At 47.2% G+C, this 22375-nt stretch overlaps 1 protein-coding gene across 1 annotated transcript in view; it reads left to right on the forward strand.

Moving 5' to 3' along the window:
- Window positions 1-1411: 1411 nt before the first annotated feature.
- Window positions 1412-22375, forward strand: part of SYT13 (synaptotagmin 13) — a 38784-nt gene continuing 17820 nt past the window's right edge. Inside the window, exon 1 of the mRNA XM_060157717.1 lies at window positions 1412-1591. Within this exon, the coding sequence (XP_060013700.1) occupies window positions 1412-1591 (180 nt within the window). The remainder of the gene's footprint in view (window positions 1592-22375) is intronic.

Genomic DNA, 22375 nt, shown 5'->3' on the forward strand with positions numbered 1-22375 from the left:
AGAACCTGGCTGCCATGTTGGGAGAAGCTCCAGCCACGTGGAGGAGAGCCCAAGTGCTCAATACACAGCCCAGTTGTGCTCTGGGCAGCAGCCAGCACCTGCTGCTTGCCATCTTGGATGTCCCAGAAGATGTCAAGTTGAGTAGCAAAACCGCCCAGCTGAGCCCAGTCAACATGAGAAGTCACAAAAGAATCGTTCTTGGGTTTATTTACCACGTCACGGGTTTATTCTGAAGAAGTAGATAAACGCTGGGAGGTACCAGATGGTGGTCATGTCTTGGGCTCAGCAGAAAAGGTGTGGTTGGAATGATCATAGATTTGGGAGTCATCAGCTTCGCGGGAAGTTGAGAGCCCTGTTTCAAATGAAATCACCTCCACTCCTCCTCACGCATGTCCGGCATGCTTAGAGCACAGCCGACTCGCAGCAAATGCTTGCTGAATTAAATGAAACCCTGCACAATGAAAAACACTGGAAATCCCTGTTTTGTGATTTGAGACAGTCCTCCTCATGCCTGGAATTCTAATTTCCCCTCACTCTAAGCACACTTCTTTTCCCCCTCTCTGAATCAACGTGTGTACTCCGAGCTGCTGCATGCGATACTCTTTTATCATTCTAAGAGAAGTCCTTTCCTTGAGGGTGGCATGTGGACTTGGAATCTGTACACCTGAGTTTGGGTTCAGGATGACTGGATTTTTCTAGCTGCCCCACATCCCCTCTGAGCCTCTGGCTTCCTCATCTGTAAATGGAGATGAGAATATCTGCAAATCTGATTAGGTAATAATGGTCGAGTACCGGGTCACGGCTAAAGGAAGTGCAGATGTGAAGAGAATCATTGCAGTCATCTCCACCAGGATGCGGTACAGCCCCTCTCCCTGGTGGTGAACACAGGGCAAGTTCGGGAGAAAGGAAATCTCCAGCTTTGTGTGTTTGAAAAAGCTCCTGTTGATTTTCCAGCCTCCTCGGCCAGAGAGGGTGAACAAAGGGTTAGCAGTCTGGTAAAACGACCCCCTACCCGGACGGAGTCTCAGGCCTGGGTTTGAGTCCCGGTTTCCCTGCTAACCTAACGCACAGTGTGACCTTGGCCAGCTCCTGCCCTTCTGGGACCCAAGTGTCCTTCTACGTAAAGCGTGAAGGATGGCCCGAGACGACCCTCACGTTCCTTCCACCTGAACGGCCCCGGCTCCGGTTAGGGTCGGGGGTCTGGTCACATGCTGGAGGGGAGGGATGCTGGTTGACGCGGAGCTGAGTGCGGGCGCACCAGCTCGCTCCGGGTCCAGCCTCCTGCTCTGACGTCCTCGAGCCGCCCTCCCTCCCCGCGCCCCCGGCGGCTGGAGAGCGGCTGGCGCGCCCGGATCCCAGGCCCGGGAGGTGCGCGGCGGCGGGACCGAGCCCCGCGCGGGGAGCGGGCACCATGGTGCTGTCGGTGCCCGTGATCGCTCTGGGTGCCACGCTGGGCACGGCCACCAGCATCCTCGCGCTGTGCGGGGTCACCTGCCTGTGCCGGCACATGCACCCCAAGAAGGGGGTGCTGCAGCGGGACCTGGACCCCGATCCGGAGAAGGCGAAGCCTGGCGTGCTCCGGTCCCAGCAGGTGAGAGGGGGTGGCGCCTTGGTCTCCCCGGGCCGGGTGGGGTCTCCCCGGCAGCGGCGGGGGAGTGGGTGGCAGGGAATGGTCGGCGTTCTTCTTTGCGCGATAGAGCATGGCGGGGTGTGGGGACGGCGGACGTGCTCGGGGACCCTGGGTGGGAGGGGGGGCCGCCCTGAAGGCCTGGGGGTGGAGGAGGGGTCGGGGAGGATAATGAAGGGTATGGGGGGCTCGGGGGGACAGGAGAGGAACCGGGACAGCGAGCGCTAAAGGGGCGGGCATGGGAGGGAATAGGGAAGCGGGCTTGGATGGGAATGGGACTGGGAGGGGAGCTGGGGGCTGGGAGGCGAGCGTGGGGATCTGGGAGGAGTGATAAGACCGGGAAGCTGTGAGGGGGCGGGCGGTGAGGGTTAGGGGAGACTGAGAAGGGAATGTGCAGAATGAGAAGCTCGAACTGGGGGGAAGAAGAAGGGGGTCTGTGAGAGAGAAGACGGGGCAGCTGCGGGCTGGCGCAGGGAGAGCGCTGACAGAGTGGAGAAGGGGGAAATCCACCACAATCCAGACAGGAGGCGCCGCTGTCGCTGCAGTGGGAGCTGGGGAGGGGCAGTGGTGCTGGGTGTGCCTGGGGTCTGGAGAGGCAGATGAATATGGAGGGGCCTGGAGGACCCTCGCCCTGTCCTGGCAGCTCTCAGCTCCAGCCAGACTGAGCGAGTAGCTGAGACCTCCCCGAAGGTGTGTCTAGAGGTGCCCCTGGAGACAGGAGGGCTTTTATCCCATGCATCAGCTTGTCCCCAGAGCCTCTCTGGGCAGGAAATGGGTGGTGTCCCCATTGTATAGAGCAGCAGAAGGGGTCTGGGAAAGGTTTGGAAGGACAGCGCTACATGGGCTGCGATCTCCAGGACACATTCCCAAGGTGGTGAGTGCAGCATGTTCTCTGGAGACCCGGAAGGAAGTAGGGCTGGAAGGACTGGAGGAAGGCAGGCCCTAGGGCAGGGGTGACTTAATGACTTCCCAAGGCCCTCTAGATTCCTTCCGGAGCTTAGAGTTCCAGGGGAGGCACTATAAAGCTGTGATTCCACCTTCCCTTTGCCAATTAATTATTCAAAAGCTCAGACCCAGTTGCTCGGGGCCTGTGTCAGTCATTGAGTGTAGAAAGAAATGGCTGCTGTCCTTGACACACTTACGATCCGAGAAAAGTGACATTGACACCGGCAAGAACAGGAGGCAACTGGGCAGTGGGATGTGGGACCCAGAACCGTCTGAAATGGGAGTAGTGGGCTACCCACTCCAGGCGGGCACAGGGCGGAGGAGGGGGCGTTGGATGAGCCCTTCTCCAGACGTTGGGTCCTCAACCTCCTCTCCCACCCGGCACGCTTCAGGGACAGCCACTCGTCTGCCTTTCACAGTGGTGCTCTTCAGGCACTGTCTCCTCCCCTTCCCAGAGAGAACCGCTGCGGACAGTGTTGGTGTAAGTGACGTCCGGGGTCCCTTCCAACTCTTTGTCTTACTGAGGACCAGTAGCCCACGCAATGGCCAATGATCCGTTAAAGACAAACCAGATCACGCGTCTCCCTGGCTTAAAATCCTCCACAAGTTCTCACTGAGCTTGGAGCAAACGCAGCAAACTGGAGCCTGGCACGTACTCTGCGCCAGGCTCCGTTCTAAGTGCTTTACACTTAATGCATTTAGCAACTCAATGAGGGACATATATGATGAGTCCGACTTCAAGCTGAAAAAGCTAAAGAGAGGGCGAGTGACTTGCCCAAGGCCACACAGCTCGAGAAGTTTCAGAGCCGGATCCTAGTCAAGCTGGTCTGGCTCTGGAGTCCGCGCTGTTAGCCACTGCACTCCTTCACCTACTCGATGTGGCAGGTGTTTACCTCCCCAGCCAAGCTCAGGCCAGGTGCCCGCTTCACGGGCCGTCTCAGCTTCCCTGGATTTTTTGATCCTTCTTGAAGACATCAACCCTTCCCATTTTCCTCTGGCTTTTCACACAGACGGCTCCTTCTCATCCTTTAGGTCTCTTTCTGTTAGGATCTTACCTCCTCAGGGAGGATTTTGTCTACGGCCACATGTAACAGAGCCCTCCCGCCCCCATTACGTTCTCCATACCATTCCTTCCCAATTCTTTTGTAGCACTTGGGACGGTTGGATGTGATTTTTCGTATCTGCTCACTTGTACAATATTTATTCCCAGCACCTGCTCAGTGTCTGGAACCTAGTAGGTGCCAATTAGCAATTGTTGACAAATAAAGGCATCCCAGTGCCCAGCCGTTGGGTTATTTCTTAAAATGTGGATGCATTTTGCAGCCCCTGTGCAACCCAGGTCTAGCTCGTAGGGACACAATAAACATTTGTTGAGACCCATCCATTCACATCCCTCACTTGGTTCCCTCAGTGACAAGGATTTGGGCCCCTGGGGCTGAATGTGTAGGTGTGAATGTGATGAAATTGAGGTCTCACAATGTCGTTTTGGCTACCATTGTGCTCAGACTGATTCAGCTGCTGACCCAGATAAAGTACACAGAGAAAAGACACTATGTGGACATTTCAAAAAAAGTAAAGGAGGTGGGTATTAGGGGTGGCAGATGGCAGCAGGGCGATGGGCGTGGCACATGTTGACAGAGAGGAGGAGAGTCAGGTAAGGGAGCCTCTCTGAAGATGTTCCTTAAACAGAGAGGGCATGGGGGCTGGGGAAGAGGGTTCTAGATTCCTGTAGCCACTGGGATTTCTCTGGGATATAGAGTGACTGCCCGTGTCTCTATAAGTCGCTGATTGTGGTTGCTGGAAAAATTCCTTGGATTTGTTGGCCATGCCTGGGAGTCCAATTTCTGGTCATGAATTGTAGTGATTTTGAAAAGAACTTTGAAGCTTTCCCTGAGGGTTCTTAACCTGAGGTCCACAGACCCCAACAAGGAGTCTGTAGCTAGACTGTAAGGGGTTCTTGGTCTTGGAGAGGAAGAAATTGTATCTTTCTTTTCATTAACGTCTACATGAAACTTAGCATTTTCTGTAAGTAGGAGTATAAACAACACACCACAGGAATATTGGCCATATCTGTGACTAGGTCCTCGAGGGAAATCACGGATAGTTTCCGAGCACATCACAGCTGTCGCAGATGCTTTACGATACCATTGACGCTCGCCTCTAATTCTAAATTATGTACTTATTAAATCCCCCGCTAGATTCTATTATTTAATGAAAGAATAAAGAGGCACACAGATAACCATTTCCCCGACTGATTTTATTAGATGTACTGTCGTAGTCCTGTGTCTTTTATTTGCTGCTTTTCAGACGTTCTTCTCCAGACAGCTGAAGGGATCCATCCAGCATCTCCACCATGTGGGAGGTGGCAGAGGGTGCAAACCCTCAGTCACCGCTGTTCATGCCTCCAGCTAGCTTCAGTTCATTATTTTTCTTGGCTTTTCTGAAATATACACTGTGGATCCTTTATCCTGCCTTCTTACACAATCCCTCAGCCTCACCTGCGTGCAGCCTTTCCAGGGAGGGAGGGATTCAGTTTCACTGCGCTGTCCTTGTGACCTGGCAGCACCACCTGGGACCTCCCTCCCTGTGGTCAGCCCATCTTTCAAAGCTCGGTTATTATGCAGTGATTATTGGATGCTTGAGCCAGGAGACAGAGCAGAGAGGCAGACACGGGGTGTGTGTGTGTGTGTGTGTGTGTGTGTGTGTGTGTGTGTGTGTGTGTGTGTGTGTGTGTGTGTGTGTAATCATCTTCGCTTCACCGCTGCTGCCGCATCTCTTAGCGAGAAGCAGCCAGACCCATTGGTTCCTTCCCCCAGAATTTCCTTTTCATGCTCATCTGCACAGGATGTCATTTCTGGGTCCTTGCAGAGGAAGTCCTCCTTTCGACGAACCTAAATAACTACAGAGCAAGTAAGGGGAACTGCCCTTCCCCACGGCTCAGTGCCCTGACACTTTAGCACGAGTTGCAGTCCTGTTCTCAGAAAGCTTTCATTTCAGGTCTGATTTTTCTTCCCATCTGGTGCTTACCTTGCTTACATGAATCTTCTCAAATGAGTCTCAGAGTAACCCTGCTGCTGTCCCCTTGAAGTTATGTGGTCAAAAGCTCCTAGCTCCCAATGTTACTTACTACCAAACTATAAAATCCTACCCTCCTTCCAGCAGAGTTGAGAAGGGAAGTGGCTTTTGATGGAACACGATGTTAGTCATTCAGGCTGTTATAAGAAAATACCACAGAGTGGGTAGCTTATAAACAAAAATTTATTTCTCTTAGAGCTAGAAGCTGGGAAGTCCAAGATCAAAGTTCTGGCCAATCCAGTGTCTGATGAGGACCTGCTTCCTAGACTTTTGGATGTAACCTCACCTGATGGAAGGGGCAAGGGAGCTCTCTCCTTCCACTTTTATAAGGGCACTAATCGTACTTATGAAGGCTCCACCCTCATGGCCTACTCACTCCCAAAAGCCCCACCTAATCTATGACAAAGGAGGTAAGGATATACAATGGAGAAAAGACAGTCTCTTCAATAAGTGGTGCTGGGAAAACTGGACAGCTACATGTAAAAGAATGAAATTAGAACACTCCCTTACACCATACACGAAAATAAACTCAAAATGGATTAAAGCCCCACCTCCTAACATTTTCACAATATTGATTCTTCCAATCCAGGAATGTGGTACATCTCTCCATCTGTTTGTGTCATCTTTGATTTAAGGGGGCACAAACATTCAGACTACAGCAAACACTAATAGATTCAAAGTTTTTAAGAAATAATTTAAACATATGCTGTATTTTTATCAAACAACATATGTACAGTGGAGTCCTCCCCCACACCCCCAAGATCAAGGAGTGTATTTCATTTTCCTTGTATCCCTGACTATAGCCGGTGTGATAACGGGCACATGATAACCCTTCAATGTATATTTTGAGTTAAATCATCATATCGTGACATAACACTGAATAAGAGAGTGAAGATGCAAAAGAATGCACGTGGTTAAGCTTCCATTTCCACAAGATTTGAATTCAAGCCCATTTATGTCTGGGGTTTCCGCTGGGGGCAGGTAATGACTGGGGCAGAGTCGGGGAGCTTCCCAGCTTTTGTTTATAAGCTCTGCCTCTTGATGTGGCGCTGGTTACACAGCTGTGTCCACTTTATGAAAGAAAATTTATCCAGCTCTACATTTATGATTTGTGTACTTTTCTGTATGTAGTTATAACTCAGTAAAGTTTTTATTATTTGTCAAGTTGTGATGGAATGTTTGTGAATGCTGATTTAGCATCAAACTAGTATTTTTTTTAACATCTTTATTGGGGTATAATTGCTTTACAATGTTGTGTTAGTTTCTGCTCTATAACAAAGTGAATCAGCTGTATGTATACATACATCCCCATATCCCCTCCCTCTTGAGTCTCCCTCCCACCCTCCCTATCCCACCCCTCTAGGTGGACACAAAGCACCGAGCTGATCTCCCTGTGCTATGTGGCTGCTTCCCACTAGCTATCTACCTTACATTTGATAGTGTATATATGTCCATGCCACTCTCTCACTTTGTCCCAGCTTACCCTTCCACCTCCCCGTCAAGCCAGTATTTTTAATACCAGGATGATTTGGGGACTATAATCAAGAGACGTGGCCCTCGTTTTTGTGGTCCATTATGCATCACCTCCCTGGCCCTGTCTGCCTTCTTCTGCTACTCCTGTGGCCACCTCCTCCTTCAGACTAGGGACTGGAGAACATCAACGTGGCCTGATTAACTCTCCCACCTGTTTTCCTCTTCCTTAGAGCACTGGAGCAACATCCTCTCAGATCACTTGTCTGAATGCAGACTTGTCAGAGTGAGGATGGATCAGAGCCCCAATCTGCATTTCATCAGCTAATAAGCTCATTCACTAAAGGTTAATGAACACATGCTAGGCACCGGGATGCAGCAATAAAAAGACAGGTGCATGCTGTTCCTTGCAAGTGGGGAGGTAGACAGTAAAGCCAGCAGTTGCCGTGAAGCGTGTGACAGTGCTACCATGACAGGCGGGTATGGGGGGCCATGGGCCCAAAGTAGAACTTTCTCCAGTTCTCGTTGGCTATTCTGACGAGGTCTCCCCTCTACATCAGTGATCGCAGGAGGCCAACATGAATTGCTAACCCCACTCCTGGAACTGATTTGACTCTGGACTGCCGTAAGGTCTGACCTCCTTGGATTCTCAGTCCTTTTAAATAATTGATTTCTCAGCTGATCTCCTGGCTGGTAAACTTTCCTGTTCATATAAACAAACAACCAAAAAATAGACCCGTTTCCACAGAATAATAAAGAATAGTGATAGCATAGCTAACATTTATTGAGTTCTTTATGTGCCAACCACTGTTCTAAGCTCTTTAACCATATTAATTTTATCCTCACGATAGCCCTATGAAATAGGCACAGTTATTACTTACGTTTTACACATGGGAAAAGTAAAACACAGAGTGCTTAAGTAACTTAGTGGCAGAGCTGGGAATCAAATTTAGGAATTCTGGTTCCAGAGCCCACACGTCTGACCACTAGGCTGAAGATTAGCAGAAAAAACTAGTCAAAATTTTACTTGAGCCACTGCGTTTCCCCAGATATGAAATAAAAGTGTCTACAATGTATGAATCTTTGCAGGTCAAAGATCTGCAGAAACCTTTCCCAAAGCTTTGGATGTCTTTGCTGCCTCTTGCTTCCACCATGCTTCCAGCACTGGGTGCAGCCCCGGGCCCTCCAGAGAAATTTACACAGTAAACATGTTTGGGCTGGTCGCTTAGCAACAGGGAAGACAGTATGAATTTTGAGTCAAGAAATTAGCATAGATTACTTCAAGGAGATGAGTGCACACCCATCTGAAACCCTTGGCCCTTTGAAACATACATAATGTGGACTTTTGGTCTGTGTCCATCAATCCCTTCCTGGTGGCAGGTCCAAAACCCGTCACATCTTTTTCCCTGTCTAGTTTCTCCTCTGGTTCAGCATGTAGATAATTCATGTTCATGGCTCTTCTCTTCATGTGATTGACGGTTCACTAGCACCTTTTGTTAATTCCAGCAGAAAGCACTGCTGCATCTTTTTTTTTTTTTTTTTTTTTTTTTTTGCGGTACGCGGGCCTCTCACTGCTGTGGCCTCTCCCGTTGCGGAGCACAGGCTCCGGACGCGCAGGCTCAGCGGCCATGGCTCACGGGCCCAGCCACTCCACGGCATGTGGGATCTTCCCGGACCGGGGCACGAACCTGTGTCCCCTGCATCGGCAGGCGGACTCTCAACCACTGCGACACCAGGGAAGCCCCACTGCTGCATCTTTTGACATTTTTAGATTTTCAGGTACTAGCCCGGATTATCTGGGGTACAAGAAGAGGAGCAGAGAGCCCATCAGAACACAATGGAAGAAACACCTGGATGAGAAATCAGAGGGGCTTAAGTTGAAGGCAGAAGGAAGGGGAGAGACTGGCAGGATGGAGAAGCAGCAGACCCAGAAGACAAAGAAGAAGAGACAAGTTAAAGAGTGACTGACTGTCCCGGAGTCAGACGCCAGAGGGAGGAATCAGAATATGTGTGGATGATCCCTGCCCCGTCCACGCTGTTGACCTACAATTTCCCCCAAACCAGTAACAGCTCATGTCCGACTTGTTCCTCGATATTACTGCATCCACTACGTCCGGAGCTTATTTCTGCTAACACACATCGGGAAACCCCACTTTGAGGATGGAGGAGAAGACCTTCACAGAAACAGGTTTTAAGAACTAAGAGATTCTCGGACTTCCCTGGTGGCACAGTAGTTAAGAATCCGCCTGCCAATGCAGGGGTCACGGGTTCAAGCCCTGGTCCGGGAAGATCCCACACGCCGCGGAGCAACTAAGCCCATGTGCCACAACTACAGAGGCTGCTCTCTAGAGGCCGCGAGCCACAACTACTGAGCCAGCAAACCACAACTACTAAGGCCTGCGTGCCTAGAGCCCATGCTCCGCAACAAGAGAAGCCACAGCTATGAGAAGTCTGCACACGGCAACGAAGAGTAGCCCCCGCTCGCTGCAACTAGAGAAAGCCCGCGCGCAGCAACGAAGACCCAACACAGCCAAAAATAAATAAAATAAAATAAAATAATTTTTTAAAAAAAGCTTTAATTAAAAAAAAGAGAACTGAGGGATTCTGAATGTACGTGTCTGAATCAACACACACGTGCATACAAAGGGCCCCCTATAGCCAATTTGTTAAGAAATCATGAGTTAGGAGATTTCTAAAGGAAAACAGATGAAAAAGCTAGATCTATTCCTTCCTCCCATCTCTCTCAATTATGTTTATTGAGCGCAGACCTGTGCCGGGTACTGCGCTGGGGCTGGGGATGCAGGAACCGCCCCCTCCTCAATGACACAGTGACCTTTCTCAGCCTTCATGAAACTTACATTGTAATGAGGGAAACCAAAGTTAGCAGAAGAAGAGCACAGATCAATGAAAATGTGTGATGGTGGCAAGTGACCTAAAGAGAAAATTCTGGTGCTATGAGAGGGTAAGGTGGAAGTGATACAGGCGAACAGGTCAGGGAAGCCTTTCCTGGAGGGAGTGATGGCCAAGCTGAGAGCTGGCGTAGGAGGGGAAGTTAACCAGGGCAATGGGGAGGGGTGTGAGGGGTTTCAGATAGGAAGGAGGCCGTGCAAAGGTCCTGGGACAGGAGGCAGCCTAGCACTTAGGAGGGCCCAGGGAGAAGTCAGTGTGCCTGGAGGGCAGAGAGAAAGGATGCCCAGTGTATGATGAGGCTGGGAGGTGGACCGGAGCCTGGGCAAGCAGGGTATTGCAGACCATGGGCAGGTTCCTCCATTGCTTTATTCATTTATGTATCAAACATTTATTAAGGCCTACGTGAGGGACACTGACCTGTGTACTGACAGTGCGAAGGCTACAGTTACTTTCAAAGCTTTTTAAAGTTAAGGTGAAATTCACATAAAGTCAACCATTTTAAAGTGTACGAATCAGTAGCATCTAGTACATTCACAATGTTGTACAGTCACTACCTCCATCTAGTTCTAAGACATTTTTATTCCCCCTGAAGAAAACTCCATCCCCATGAAGCAGACGCTGTTCCTCTCTCTCTCTGCCTTCAGTCTCTGGAAACCACTAGGCTGTGTTCTGTCTTTTTGGATTTGCCTCTTCTGGACGTTTCATGTATTTGGAATTTTAAAATCGGTGATGTTTCGAGCCTGGCTTCTTTCACTCAGCGTAGTGTTTTCAAGATTCACCCATGTTGTCGCGTGTATGAGGAGCTTATTTCTCGTTATGGCTGAATAATAACCCATTATATGTACATGCCTCACTTTGTTTATCCGTCCATTTGTTGATGAGCATTTGGGTTGATTCTACCTTTTTGGTTATTGGAATAGGGCTGCTACGTACATTCCTGTACAAGTATTTGTTTGCGTACCTGTTTGCAACGCTTTCAAGTATATACTTAGGAGTGGAATTGCTGGGTCCTATGATAATTCTGTGTTTAACTTTTTGAGGAACCTCCAGTTGCTTTCCGCAGCAACTGCACCTTTTACATTCCCACCAGCAAGGCGTGAGAGTTCCAGTTTCTTCACATCTTTGCCAACACTTATTATTTTGCCATTTTTTGTTGTTATTTTTTGTTATTTATTATAGCCATCCTAGTGGGTGTGAAGTACTTTCTAGGCTTTTAATTTTTAAAAAAAATCCAAACTCTGATTTTTAAAATCTTCATCAGTATCTTGTACGTTTTCAATGAGCATTTCTGCTCTGTATTGAATGCCAGTTACAGAGAATCCACATGGGCACACCCGTGAAATCATGTCATGGCTCCTGAGTCTCACAAGAGGAGTGGAGTGTGCAGCGGTGCTGGCTCCCCTGCTCTCCCAGCAAATTTGCACCTGCTACTCCATTCTTTAAATATGGGGCATGTTATCACTGTCACCTTCCTCATTCTTTGCCCCAAGCTTTAGTCCCTCATGGGTCCCGATCTGCTTCACCTAGGTTCCTGGGGGCCCTACAAACCCAGGTCCAATTGGAATGCTATTTACTACCTTTCAACATCATTTCCTCATGTTGGCATCATCAGGGCAGTGTGATGCCAGGAGGAGGAGCCTTGGTCCCCTACCGTATGCATTCACTCCACACACACAAACATTCCCACCAAGGAGTTCCCTAAGTGCTAATTAAACAAAGGGTGTTTTAATTGATTCATATTATAGAACATTCCTGGGAGAGTTTTACATGGTGTTTAAGAGCATTGCAGCAATACACAGTGGTATTTTGGGAAGCTGATTGAGGTTTTGGGTGGACTTGGAATGCATTGTAATTTTCTCCATTTCAAATAGTGGAATACAAGTGACTGCTCTCTGAAATTCACTAGCCAGCATGTTTCCATGAGCAGATTAGAGTCAAATAATGAGGGGTGGTTGCATGTTTGACTATGTGCATATGCATGTGTAAATGTGAATATGCACATATGCATATATGAATGAGAGAAAGGGGAGGCGCAGCCCATGGAAAATCTGTGAAACTGAGTCAGTCCATCTGGCAGAGACCCTAGGGTACCTTGACATATTTCATTGACTCCCTCCACCCTCCACTCATTAAATCCAAGACATAATTTTCCTTCATAGAAAAACTGAGCAGGCTTTGCAGAGAGCAAGAGAAGTGAGGAGAAATGTTGAATGACTGCATGAGTCATTGGACGGATGGATAGATGAATGGGGAGGAGATTCATGGGGCCACCGCCTCTGCTTGCAGTCAGAATAAAAATCACAAGCACAGAAATGCAGGGGAAGGTGCTGAGCTTGTGGAAGAATCCCTGTGCTCACCTTCAGTGACACCGCATGGGATCAAGACAAGCCTGGAGGGCGTGGTGGCTTCGCTTTGTATTAGTTTCCCTCCCTTCAAGCCTCTGTTCCTGCAGCTGACATTGGAGACAGTTTAAAAAATCTCCCGTTGCAAAGACCAATGAGATAATACCCTGGGGGGACCACGTTTTACTTGGAAAATCATTATAAACCACGTAGTTTTGGACTTGCTGTTAAGAGTGGCCTGATGAGAGGGATGTAAGTTACTGAGGCAGGAGAGTGAAGACTTTGCTTTTCAAACAGAATTAAGAATGATGTTTTGGTGAGTTCCCTGATGGTCTAGTGGTTAGGATTCAGCAATGTCACCACCATGCGTGGGTTCAATCCCTGGTCGGGGAACTGAGATCCCATGCAGTGTGGCCAAAAAAAGAAAAAAGAATGATGTTTTGGAGAGGAATGCATTTGAAGATGAAGAGAGGGTTGGGGAAGAGCAGTTTGGTTGGGCAACTAGAAGACTTGCTGGAAACAGCTGCAGAATGAAGCTTAGAATAACTTCAGAGAGCTCTAAGCTCATTCCGTGTTTCAGATCCCGCCTCCCCTCCACCTCTTCTCACAGTGCACTCCCCAAGCATCTTAGAATGTGTTTTTATTTCCAGCACCATCTGTTCACAAAGAAAGAGCAACGATACCGGAGAGACGTACATACAGTGAAGGCAGTGATGGTAGTCAAGAGACGAAACTCCGTGGGAAAATGTCAACGTGGTCTCAGGGCATTTTGACACATTCCCTGCAAATGCATCATCTAATAAGCCCGTCTCTTACCTTGCAAGTGGGACGGATCCTTCAAGTAGCAACAGGACTGTTGCCCTTTGTGTGACAGCCTCATTACAAAACTTGCAGAGACAAAGGACGGAAAGGAATGAACAGGAGCATAGGTATCCCATTGGTAACCACTACATGGTAGACTTGTGTTTCTTTTTGGATACCCACCAGTATTAGTTTTAGGTAAGAACAATCTAGTTTTTTGAGACGACTCAAAAGAGGAAGTTACCTCTTAGAATGAAAATGTTCATTTCAGCATCAAGCCACTGAGATATAACAGGAAGCAAATTAGACTTAGACCCGAAACCTGAATATGAATTCAACCTCCAGCTAAATGACTTTGACCATTCCAAATCCCACTTTCCTCATGGACAAAACAGAGGTGATAACAATAAGATTCTCTACGGTAGTATTAAAGACTAATTGAGATAACGCTTTTGAAAGCACCCAACACTGTCGGCACCAGTCACTACTCAGAGTATATTTTAGGTATCCCTGAATCCTTTTCTTATTTATCCTTTACCAAAGCAATGACTTGTCTGTATGTTCATTGCATAGGAAAGAGAGAGTTCATAAAAAGTATTCCAGATGTGAAAAATGAAAGCCCTCTGTTGGGATGGGAAGGCTGGGCATGAACATTACACTTCTAGGATATTCATTCATTCAAAAAATATTTCTTGATGACCTATTACGTGCAAGACACTGAGTTAGCAATAGGGACACCACAGTGACTGGGCAGACAACATCCCTGACCTCCTGCAGCTCATGTTCTACAGGTAGAGATCTTCATTACACCGTCGTACAAATGAATATGAATCTAACTGTATTAGGTGTGGTAAGGGAAGCAAGAGTTCTCTCAAGAAGTGATAACTCATTAGTGCTCCAATCTTAACATATTTGGAGACTCCCTTCAGTAAAAACATTTTGAGCTTGTACCCCTTACACATGTATACTTAATTCTTTGTGAAGCATATGTAGGTTTCATATTATGTATACATATTGCTCTACTAATATATTGTGTCCATCATAAAACATGCACAAACATGGCCCTTTTAAAACAATAATGCAAAAATAAATTATAAAATGAGATGCTGTAATTTTCTTCCATACACCAGATGGACTGTCTTACACACCCCTGTAGCATACAGTTAGTGCTATTTACTAGGTAAAGGTATTGGGGATAAGCGTTTGAAGTCTTCTAGGCATAGGGCATGTGCAAAGGCCCTGTGGAAAGAAGAAATATCACTTAGGAGGGACTGAAAGCAGGTCAAAGAGGGTAGAGCACAGAGGGCACAGGAGGGAGTGACTGCAAGCAGGCGAGGTGGGTCAGGCCAGAGAGCACCACACAGGACCTTCTGGGACACCATTAATATTTGGATATTTATCCCAAGAGCAATGGAAGCTACTGAAAGGTCTTAAGTGAGTTGCGACGTGGTCAGATTTAGACCGTGAAAACATCCTTTTGGGTGGGGAAAGAGTAGAAATGCGGATACCAAGGAAACCCTGGAAAGAGACCATGATGGCTTGAGCCACTATGATGGCGGCAGTAGTTTGGAGAGATGCTTGGGTGTGGGCTTCAGGAAGAGAGAGCAGTTAGGGACGACACTAAGTGTTTCACTTAGGATGGTGGTTGCAATCAGTGAAACAAGGATGAGGCCATGGATTTTAAGTCATGAGTTCACCTTTGTGCAGGGCAAGTGTGAGGAGCCTTCGAGCTGTCTCCATGAAGATATCAATTGTGCTGGTGGTTCCACAGGTCCGGAGCTCACAGTCTGGCTGTGATATATATTGGGGAATAGCAACCACAGCCATGAGTATGGCTGAAACCGCCTGGGAAGAGTGCAGAATGAGGGGGAAGAGGGCCTAAGAACAAGTACCGAGGACGCCAACATTTCATGAGACAAGGAGGGGTGGCCAGAGAGGAAGGAGAAAAACCTGGAGAATGTGATATCAAAATAATAACAATAACAAGAGAAAAACTTTTGAAGAGGAAGGGAATCACTGAGAACTCAAGTAAGGTAAGACTGAAAAAACCCATAGGAATGAGACAGTGAAGGTTACTGGTGACCTTGGAGACCAACAGTGACCTTCAGTGGGCTGACGGGGCCTCTGGGAAAGTGTTGTAGAGTGGCTGGAAAGTGAAGAATGAGAACAGCATTGAGTATAGGCAGTTCTTTTGAGATGCATGACTGCAAAGGGGTGGAGAGGGCTAGGGCTGGGGCTGAGCAGGGGAAAAGAGGTCAAAGGAATATTGAGCACAGTTGAAAGCTGATGGGAAAGAGCCAGTTGAAAGAGAGGATGAACATTCAAGAGAGAGGGAGAGAGAGATTAAAAAAAAAGAAACAGCTAGTGTAAGGCCCCCACATGAGCAGATGGGGCGCAAGGCTCTGATGGAAGGACTGGTCCTGGAGGGAGGGAGAGTGGGAGACACCTCCTGCAGTGTCACAGAACAGGGACGCACACAACATCTGTCTGGAGAAGAAGGGCAGGTCGCTGTGTCTTAACAGGACGCTAAGGGGCTTCCGTTCTCTTGGTTTCCTTTTTCTCTATGAAGGAAGTCAGAGGAGAGAGAGAAATTCCAGAATGTGGACTTGAGGGAGGAGTTAGGGAAACAGCAGGATTTCCGGAGAGGACTGAGTTTAAGGTTGCAGATCATGAATTTATCATGGAACCATCCACCCTGTCTAGGTGACTCTCTTGCAGCACAGGGCTATCTGATGCAGCATCATGGTTTAGCAGGGCTCATCCACCACTGGAGTTTCACCACGTGGCATCAGGGAAAGGATGGGGAGGCAAGGGAGGGTATTGTTGACATCATGGCCCATTTTCTCATTTGATCCAGCATCTAGTATGGTGCTTTGCCCCTCTCGAAGTTTTGAATACGTGCTTGCCAAACAGACACACCTGTGGGTTGGAAGCTTCAGGGCTTGAAGCTTGAAATGAGCTGAGGAAAAATATTTGACCATTATAGTAAATGGGAGCCAAATATTCTGATATTATGGACCTTCCATGATCTAATCGTATTTTGTGACAACATTGTGTAGACTGCTCGAATGTTGGCCCTTGTCACGCAGAAGGGAAATCCAATATATTTGGATCCCATTTAAGAGAAGGAACAGCTACATCTAGGGATGATACTCACCAGCTTTGAGTCAGCCAAAGTGACAGCTGGGAAGAGAATATTAGAAGAAGCCCCCTAGTGGCTGTCCCTTCCTTGAAATCTCCTTGCTGCCGTCCCTTGAAATTTCCATGAAAGTCCCATGGTAAAGAATTAAAAAAAAAAAGTATATACATAACTGAATCATGTTGCTTTACAGCAGAAATGAACACAACATTGTAAATTAACTCTATTTCAATTAAAAAAAAAAAAAGAAAGTCACATGGAAGAACCAATCTGTTGCCCAAACATTGCTGTGACTGTAGACATCCAATGACACTCAGGGATTGTTTTTTTGGAAAAAGAAAGAGACCCGAGAGGTAATAATGGAGGTACTTTTCCTTGATGCAGCTCTCTTGGATTCTTCCTTCTCCCTACACGTCGCTCCACCCCTAAGCATTGTCAACTCTACTACCTGGGAGAAGTCTTCAGCATTGGAGGCCCTTCACAGCCTGGCCTCACCATTCCTTCGCAAATCCATCCCTCAGCCCCAACTTTTCTCTTCAGCTGGTTTGCCAGACCCACCACACCCTGAGCATGCTCCCCTCTGTACCCAGGCTGCTGCCTTTCTCTCCATTTGAGATACCTCTGCCTCTCCTCTCCATAGTTATCCTTGAATGTTGGGCTGAAGCTGCTTCTCCAGGAAGCCTTTTCTGATCTCACTGACTTTGAGGAACTCCTCTTTAGGTCTTCTGTAGCACAGAGTCCAGACCTTTGGCCTTTTAATTCTACCTTCTTTACTTATTTCCCTTTTGTAAAGTATGCATCAGGAGGAGCAAATAGGTTTCATCTTGCATATCAATTCTTATTAATTGGTAGTGGCTTCCTGGATCCCTGAGCTGAACAAGCTGTGTCTGATCACAGCAGGAAAGAACACTTTGATCGATTAGTCATGTCTGCCATGGGCAGAGGGTAGAAGAGTTGTAGCATCAGAGCCTCATACTTCCATTTATGGACTATCTCACCTCCACCATTGGATGGTAAACTTCCCAAGGGCAGGGAATTATTCCGTGGTACGTAGGGTGGTTGACTACATAGTTAGCAGGCAACAAGTGTGTGCTGATTTCTGTTTGGGCAGAAATCTGAAGGTTGGTTAATTGGAGGGTTTTGGCTTAAAACCAAAATATAAGGAGAATCTAGTTAAATAATCACTGTCCTGTTTTGAAGGCTCATTTTACAACTTGGCAGATTTTTATACCACTGGTTAGAAATTGATGTGCTTTCCAAATGTCTACACATGAGTGGAAGGAAGTCTTCAATTAGTGGTTTTCTGCATGTTTTTTCTGAGCTGAATCACCTTTGATGGGTGCTATTCACATACTTGACGGGTTCTGCAGAATTCATCTCCTTTCTCTCCCACTCAGAAAAGTGTATTAGAACACAAATGCGTGAAAGAGGTATTGTTATAAGAGAAACCCTGAATGTGCTCTAATCAATTTTTAAATGAGTCAAAAACTATCAAATATCAGTACTTCAGCCATCATATGCAGTACATTGGCATAATAACAAGGTTGGAAATTGTTGCTTTTGTCAATGGTTTCATCAATTATCCAAGCATCATAGAATCAAGAAATCCTGTATAACTATTCCGAAACAAGATCCTGAATTCAATGTCAAAAGGGTATATAACCATATTTTCCAACCTTTAATACCAAACTGCCTGTCTTACATTAAAAACATGGCTCCCATAAATCAGAAACTGAGAAAAAAATTCTAAAGTATCCAAATGGACACTGTTGCTTAAGACCATGAGACCAATACCAAGTAAGCATGTGTGTTCCCATCTTATCCAAACTGATGATGATACAGGGCTGAGATCCCCCTCCTACACATGGACTCAGTTTAAAGAAAGACCTTTTGTTGTTGTTGTTATTTTTGCGGTATGTGGACCTCTCACCGCTGCGGCCTCTCCCGTCGCAGAGCACAGGCTCCGGACGCGCAGGCTCAGCGGTCATGACTCACGGGCCCAGCCGCTCCGCGGCATGTGGGATCTTCCCAGACCGGGGCACGAACCCGCGTCCCCTGCATCGGCAGGCGGACTCGTAACCACTGCGCCACCATGGAAGTCCCTAAAGAAAGACTTTTAAGTCTCTAGTGAACCAATACAGTGGAGGGGGCAGCGGAATTTTAAAAGTTAAAGGCTGGTTGAAGGACTTGGCTCAGAGATGAAACCCATTGTCAACAGCCGTGCTATGATAGCTGGAGATGGGAGGATAAGGATGGATAGATGGGGAGGGAAGGCTGGGTTTGAGCCCCAGTTTACTGACCAGGGGAGTTTTCTGTGCCCCTTTAAAATAACCTAGCTTTGAAACAACGCTTCTGACAAGTGTTGATTAGGTTATAATATAGTCTTGACCTTATCGTAGCTCAGGTCACAAGTGAAACACATTTTCTGCACAAGGAATGTCAAATCCAGATTCAAAACTGAGAGCAGGAACAAAGCTGATGCCCAAACACCCAGGCAGGTCATTACACCACTACCAGGTGGGGAGGGGCATGGGGTCATCAATCTAATGATGTGAGATGTGACAGCACATCAAGTGCAATGATCTGGACGTTTCCATTTTTACCAGTTCATGGCTGGTATCCAGAGACATAGTCCGCAGGGAACCATGTTGTGGAATGTCATTTAGCAGCACTGGCTTCGTGGTGGACTCGTGGTCCACGCCTAGAGCTCTCATACATTAGCTGTGGGATCCTGGACAAGTTTCAATGTCTCTGAGTCTCAACTTCCTCCTCTGTAGAGAAAGGAATTAAGTTATTTTTATTTATTAACACTAGGGTATAGAAAAGAGAAAACAGTGGGCACTTATCTCTAGGGTTGTGTGAGGGTCAAATGCAGTAAAGTCTGTTGCGCTTTGCAGAGCGTCGGGTGCAGAGGAAGTGGTAGAGAGATGGTGGCCATATTGCCCTTTCAGGCTTTGTGATGTAACTGATGGAGTCAATGCAGCACCACCTACAAGATTCTCTGGGTGGGATCTTGCCATTGTGTGGTTTCCAGCCCTGTGGAATTATAGTTTTTAAAATCTGCGTTTGAATTCTGTGTCTTCCAGAAGAATGGGGATAATGGCAACACTCATCGCCCCTCCTTTTCTCGTAGGGCTTTAAGCTTTGGTGTTACCCGCTGTTCTCTGAACACACTGCAGACTTTCATGCAGCTGCCTTGACCCAGAAAGCCCTTCCCCCACTTCTGCACCTGTCAAACTGCTGCCCGGGCTTCGGGGTGGGGCTGGGGGGCAGCAAACAAAAGTCAGAGTCTCTGAATCGTTATGAAATTCTCCTCCCATTATACACCGCATCCCACCCTGTCGCTTCCCTGGGCAAAGTTTGGTGTGCTTCTACGCACTCTGTCTCGTGTTTCTCTGGTCTCCATCATAGTGATTATTATTATACTAATCGCCCCACCACCCACCCTCCTTCACCAGCCATCCACGCATTGATTCCATCAATCATCATTGAACTGTTTGTGGGGAGCTGAGAGGACGTGACAGAAGGAGGTCGTGCCTGTGAGCAGCTCACCACACAAGAGGACGTTTCTCCATCTACCCTGCCTGGCATTCTAGGACCTCCCCAAAACCAGGGCGTTCCCGCGTGAGTCTCAGGGACCACCTGTGTCACAGTCACCCTAGGGAGCTTCTTAGACACACAGATTCTTTAGGATCCACCTAAGACCTCTGAGTCAAGGCAGGGGAGGCACTTGGGAATCTGACTTTTACATTCTCCCAGGTGAAATTTCTATACATTGAAGTGTGGAACCAGCACTTCAACTCTCTTCCTCTGACTACAGGGCATGCAGGGGCAGAGTAAGGGGTGGCGGGGCCAGGCAGTGGCCCAAGCAACAGTCTAAGGGGCACAAATCATGGGTGAACAGTAAAGGATGACTACAAATATGAGGAGGTGGGAAAGGGCTGGAAGCACGACAGAGCGGGTAAACAGAGGACTCTGCAGAGAGCCAGCCCGGGTTTGAACCTTGCCTCTACTACTCACTAGCTGGCTGTGCATCCTGACCTGTAAAATGGGATTGATCATAGCAGCACTTCCTGATAGGGTTATTATGAGGATTCAGTGAGCTCATATTGGAACAGTACAGGGCACAGGTGGGCAGAACCACAAGATGGAAGAGGCTGGGAGGACTCTGAGTTTGGAGAACAGCCAGCAGACCCTTTAAGACTGAGAGAAATCAGCTTTTATTGTGTTCAGCCACTGAAGTTGGGGGTTGTTTGTTACATAGCAGGTGGTCTTGCCTGACTAATACAAGGTCATGAACAAGTGTCCTGCTAGCCAAGAGGTTCAATCAGTTGTAGGTGCGTGCAAGGATGCTCCACAGAGGGAATGGGCAGAGAGGATCAAGGCTTTGGGTTGTTAAGAGCTTCTATAGCTGCACTTCAAATTCTCTTTAGAGGAGTTATCTATACAGTTGGAATGAAAATTTGGACAGATGGTTGTTCACACAGACTCTAGGAGTTGGTCCTTCCCTGGAAGAAAAATGACTGTTTTTCTCAGTTAACTTCTAGCTTGATTTATTGCATGTTGTCCAACATAGGAAGAAAGAGTCCTGCTTCTCCACTAGAGCACGCATGTGTGTGTGTGTGTGTGTATGTGTGTGTGTGTGTGTGTGTGTGTGTGTGTGTGTTGGGGAGCAGAGGGAATGTGGTACTAGCCAGTGTCCTGTGAAATATCCCAAGTCACAAAATAAATAAGCGAAACTTTTCTGTCCTGATGGTAATTTAAAACATTTTAATACTAAAACAATAATATGGAGTCAAATACAAAAAGTCACATGAACTTTAAGATAGAACTGGATATTTTAAGAAAGAATCCCAATTACGCCAGAAGACTTCCCATTCTCTGGAGTACGTGTTACCTTCGTCTTCCTCTGGTGCTGCTTTGGAAGGAAAGTTTGAGAAACACTGACCCAGAGACCAGTGGATCCTAACTACAGGTCCACAGACAGGTTCTGGGCTGGCCATGTGTAGGAATCACTTGGGACACTCAACATTCAGATTCTTATGCCCACCCCAGAAAGCCTAATTCAGCAGGTGGGCAAGAGGCACGTGTGTGTGTGTGTGTGTGTGTGTGTGTGTGTGTGTGTGTGTCTATCTAAATTTTATTGAGGTACTGTTGTCATATAGTGAAATGCACACATCCCAAGTCACTAGTTTGATCAATTTTGACAAATCTGTCCTCTAGGCTCTAACCCACACTTCTACCATGCCTCTTACCACTCAGTTCTCCCCAGTAGCCATCAGAACCACGGTTCTGATTTCTATCACCATTCATTAGTTTCACCTGTCCTAGAACTTCATCTCCATCAGTGTTTCTCAATCCTGGCGCTATTTACATTGGGGTGAGATGATTCTTTGTTGTGGGGGGCGGTCCTGTGCATTGTAGGATGATGGCTAGCAGCATTCTGGCCTCTACCCGATAGCAGCCTCCACCTCTAGCCGTGACAACCAAGAATGTCTCCAGACATCGCAAATGTCCCCTGAGTTGAGAAACTCTGATATAAATGGAATCACACAGTATAGATGCTTATGTATTATGCCTTCTTTTTTTGACCATGTTTTTGCAACTTACCCTGTTGTTGAGTATATTCACAATTGCTTCCTTTACTGTTAAGGAGTCTATACCATTGTAAGAATACGCCACGATGTACCTACCCGTTCTCCTGTTGATGGGCACTTGGGCTGCTTTCTGTTTTGGGCTAGTACGACTAAAGTTACTGTCAGTATTCACGTATAAGTCTTTCTGTCAACATGTATTTTCATCTTCTTTGGAAAAATACCTAGGAGTGGAATTGTTGGGTCATAGGGTAGATATATGTTTAACTTTTAAGAAACTAGCGGTTGTTATCTACAATGGCTAAGACATGGAAGCAACCTAAATGTCCATCAACAGATGAATGGATAAAGAAGATGTGGTGCATTTATACAATGGGATACTACTCAGCCATAAAAAAGAATGAAATAATGCCATTTGCAGCAACATGGATGGACCTAGAGATGATCATACTAAGTGAAGTCAGACAGAGAA

Source organism: Lagenorhynchus albirostris, chromosome 9 (genome assembly GCF_949774975.1).
Source record: "Lagenorhynchus albirostris chromosome 9, mLagAlb1.1, whole genome shotgun sequence".
Lineage (NCBI taxonomy): Eukaryota > Metazoa > Chordata > Mammalia > Artiodactyla > Delphinidae > Lagenorhynchus > Lagenorhynchus albirostris.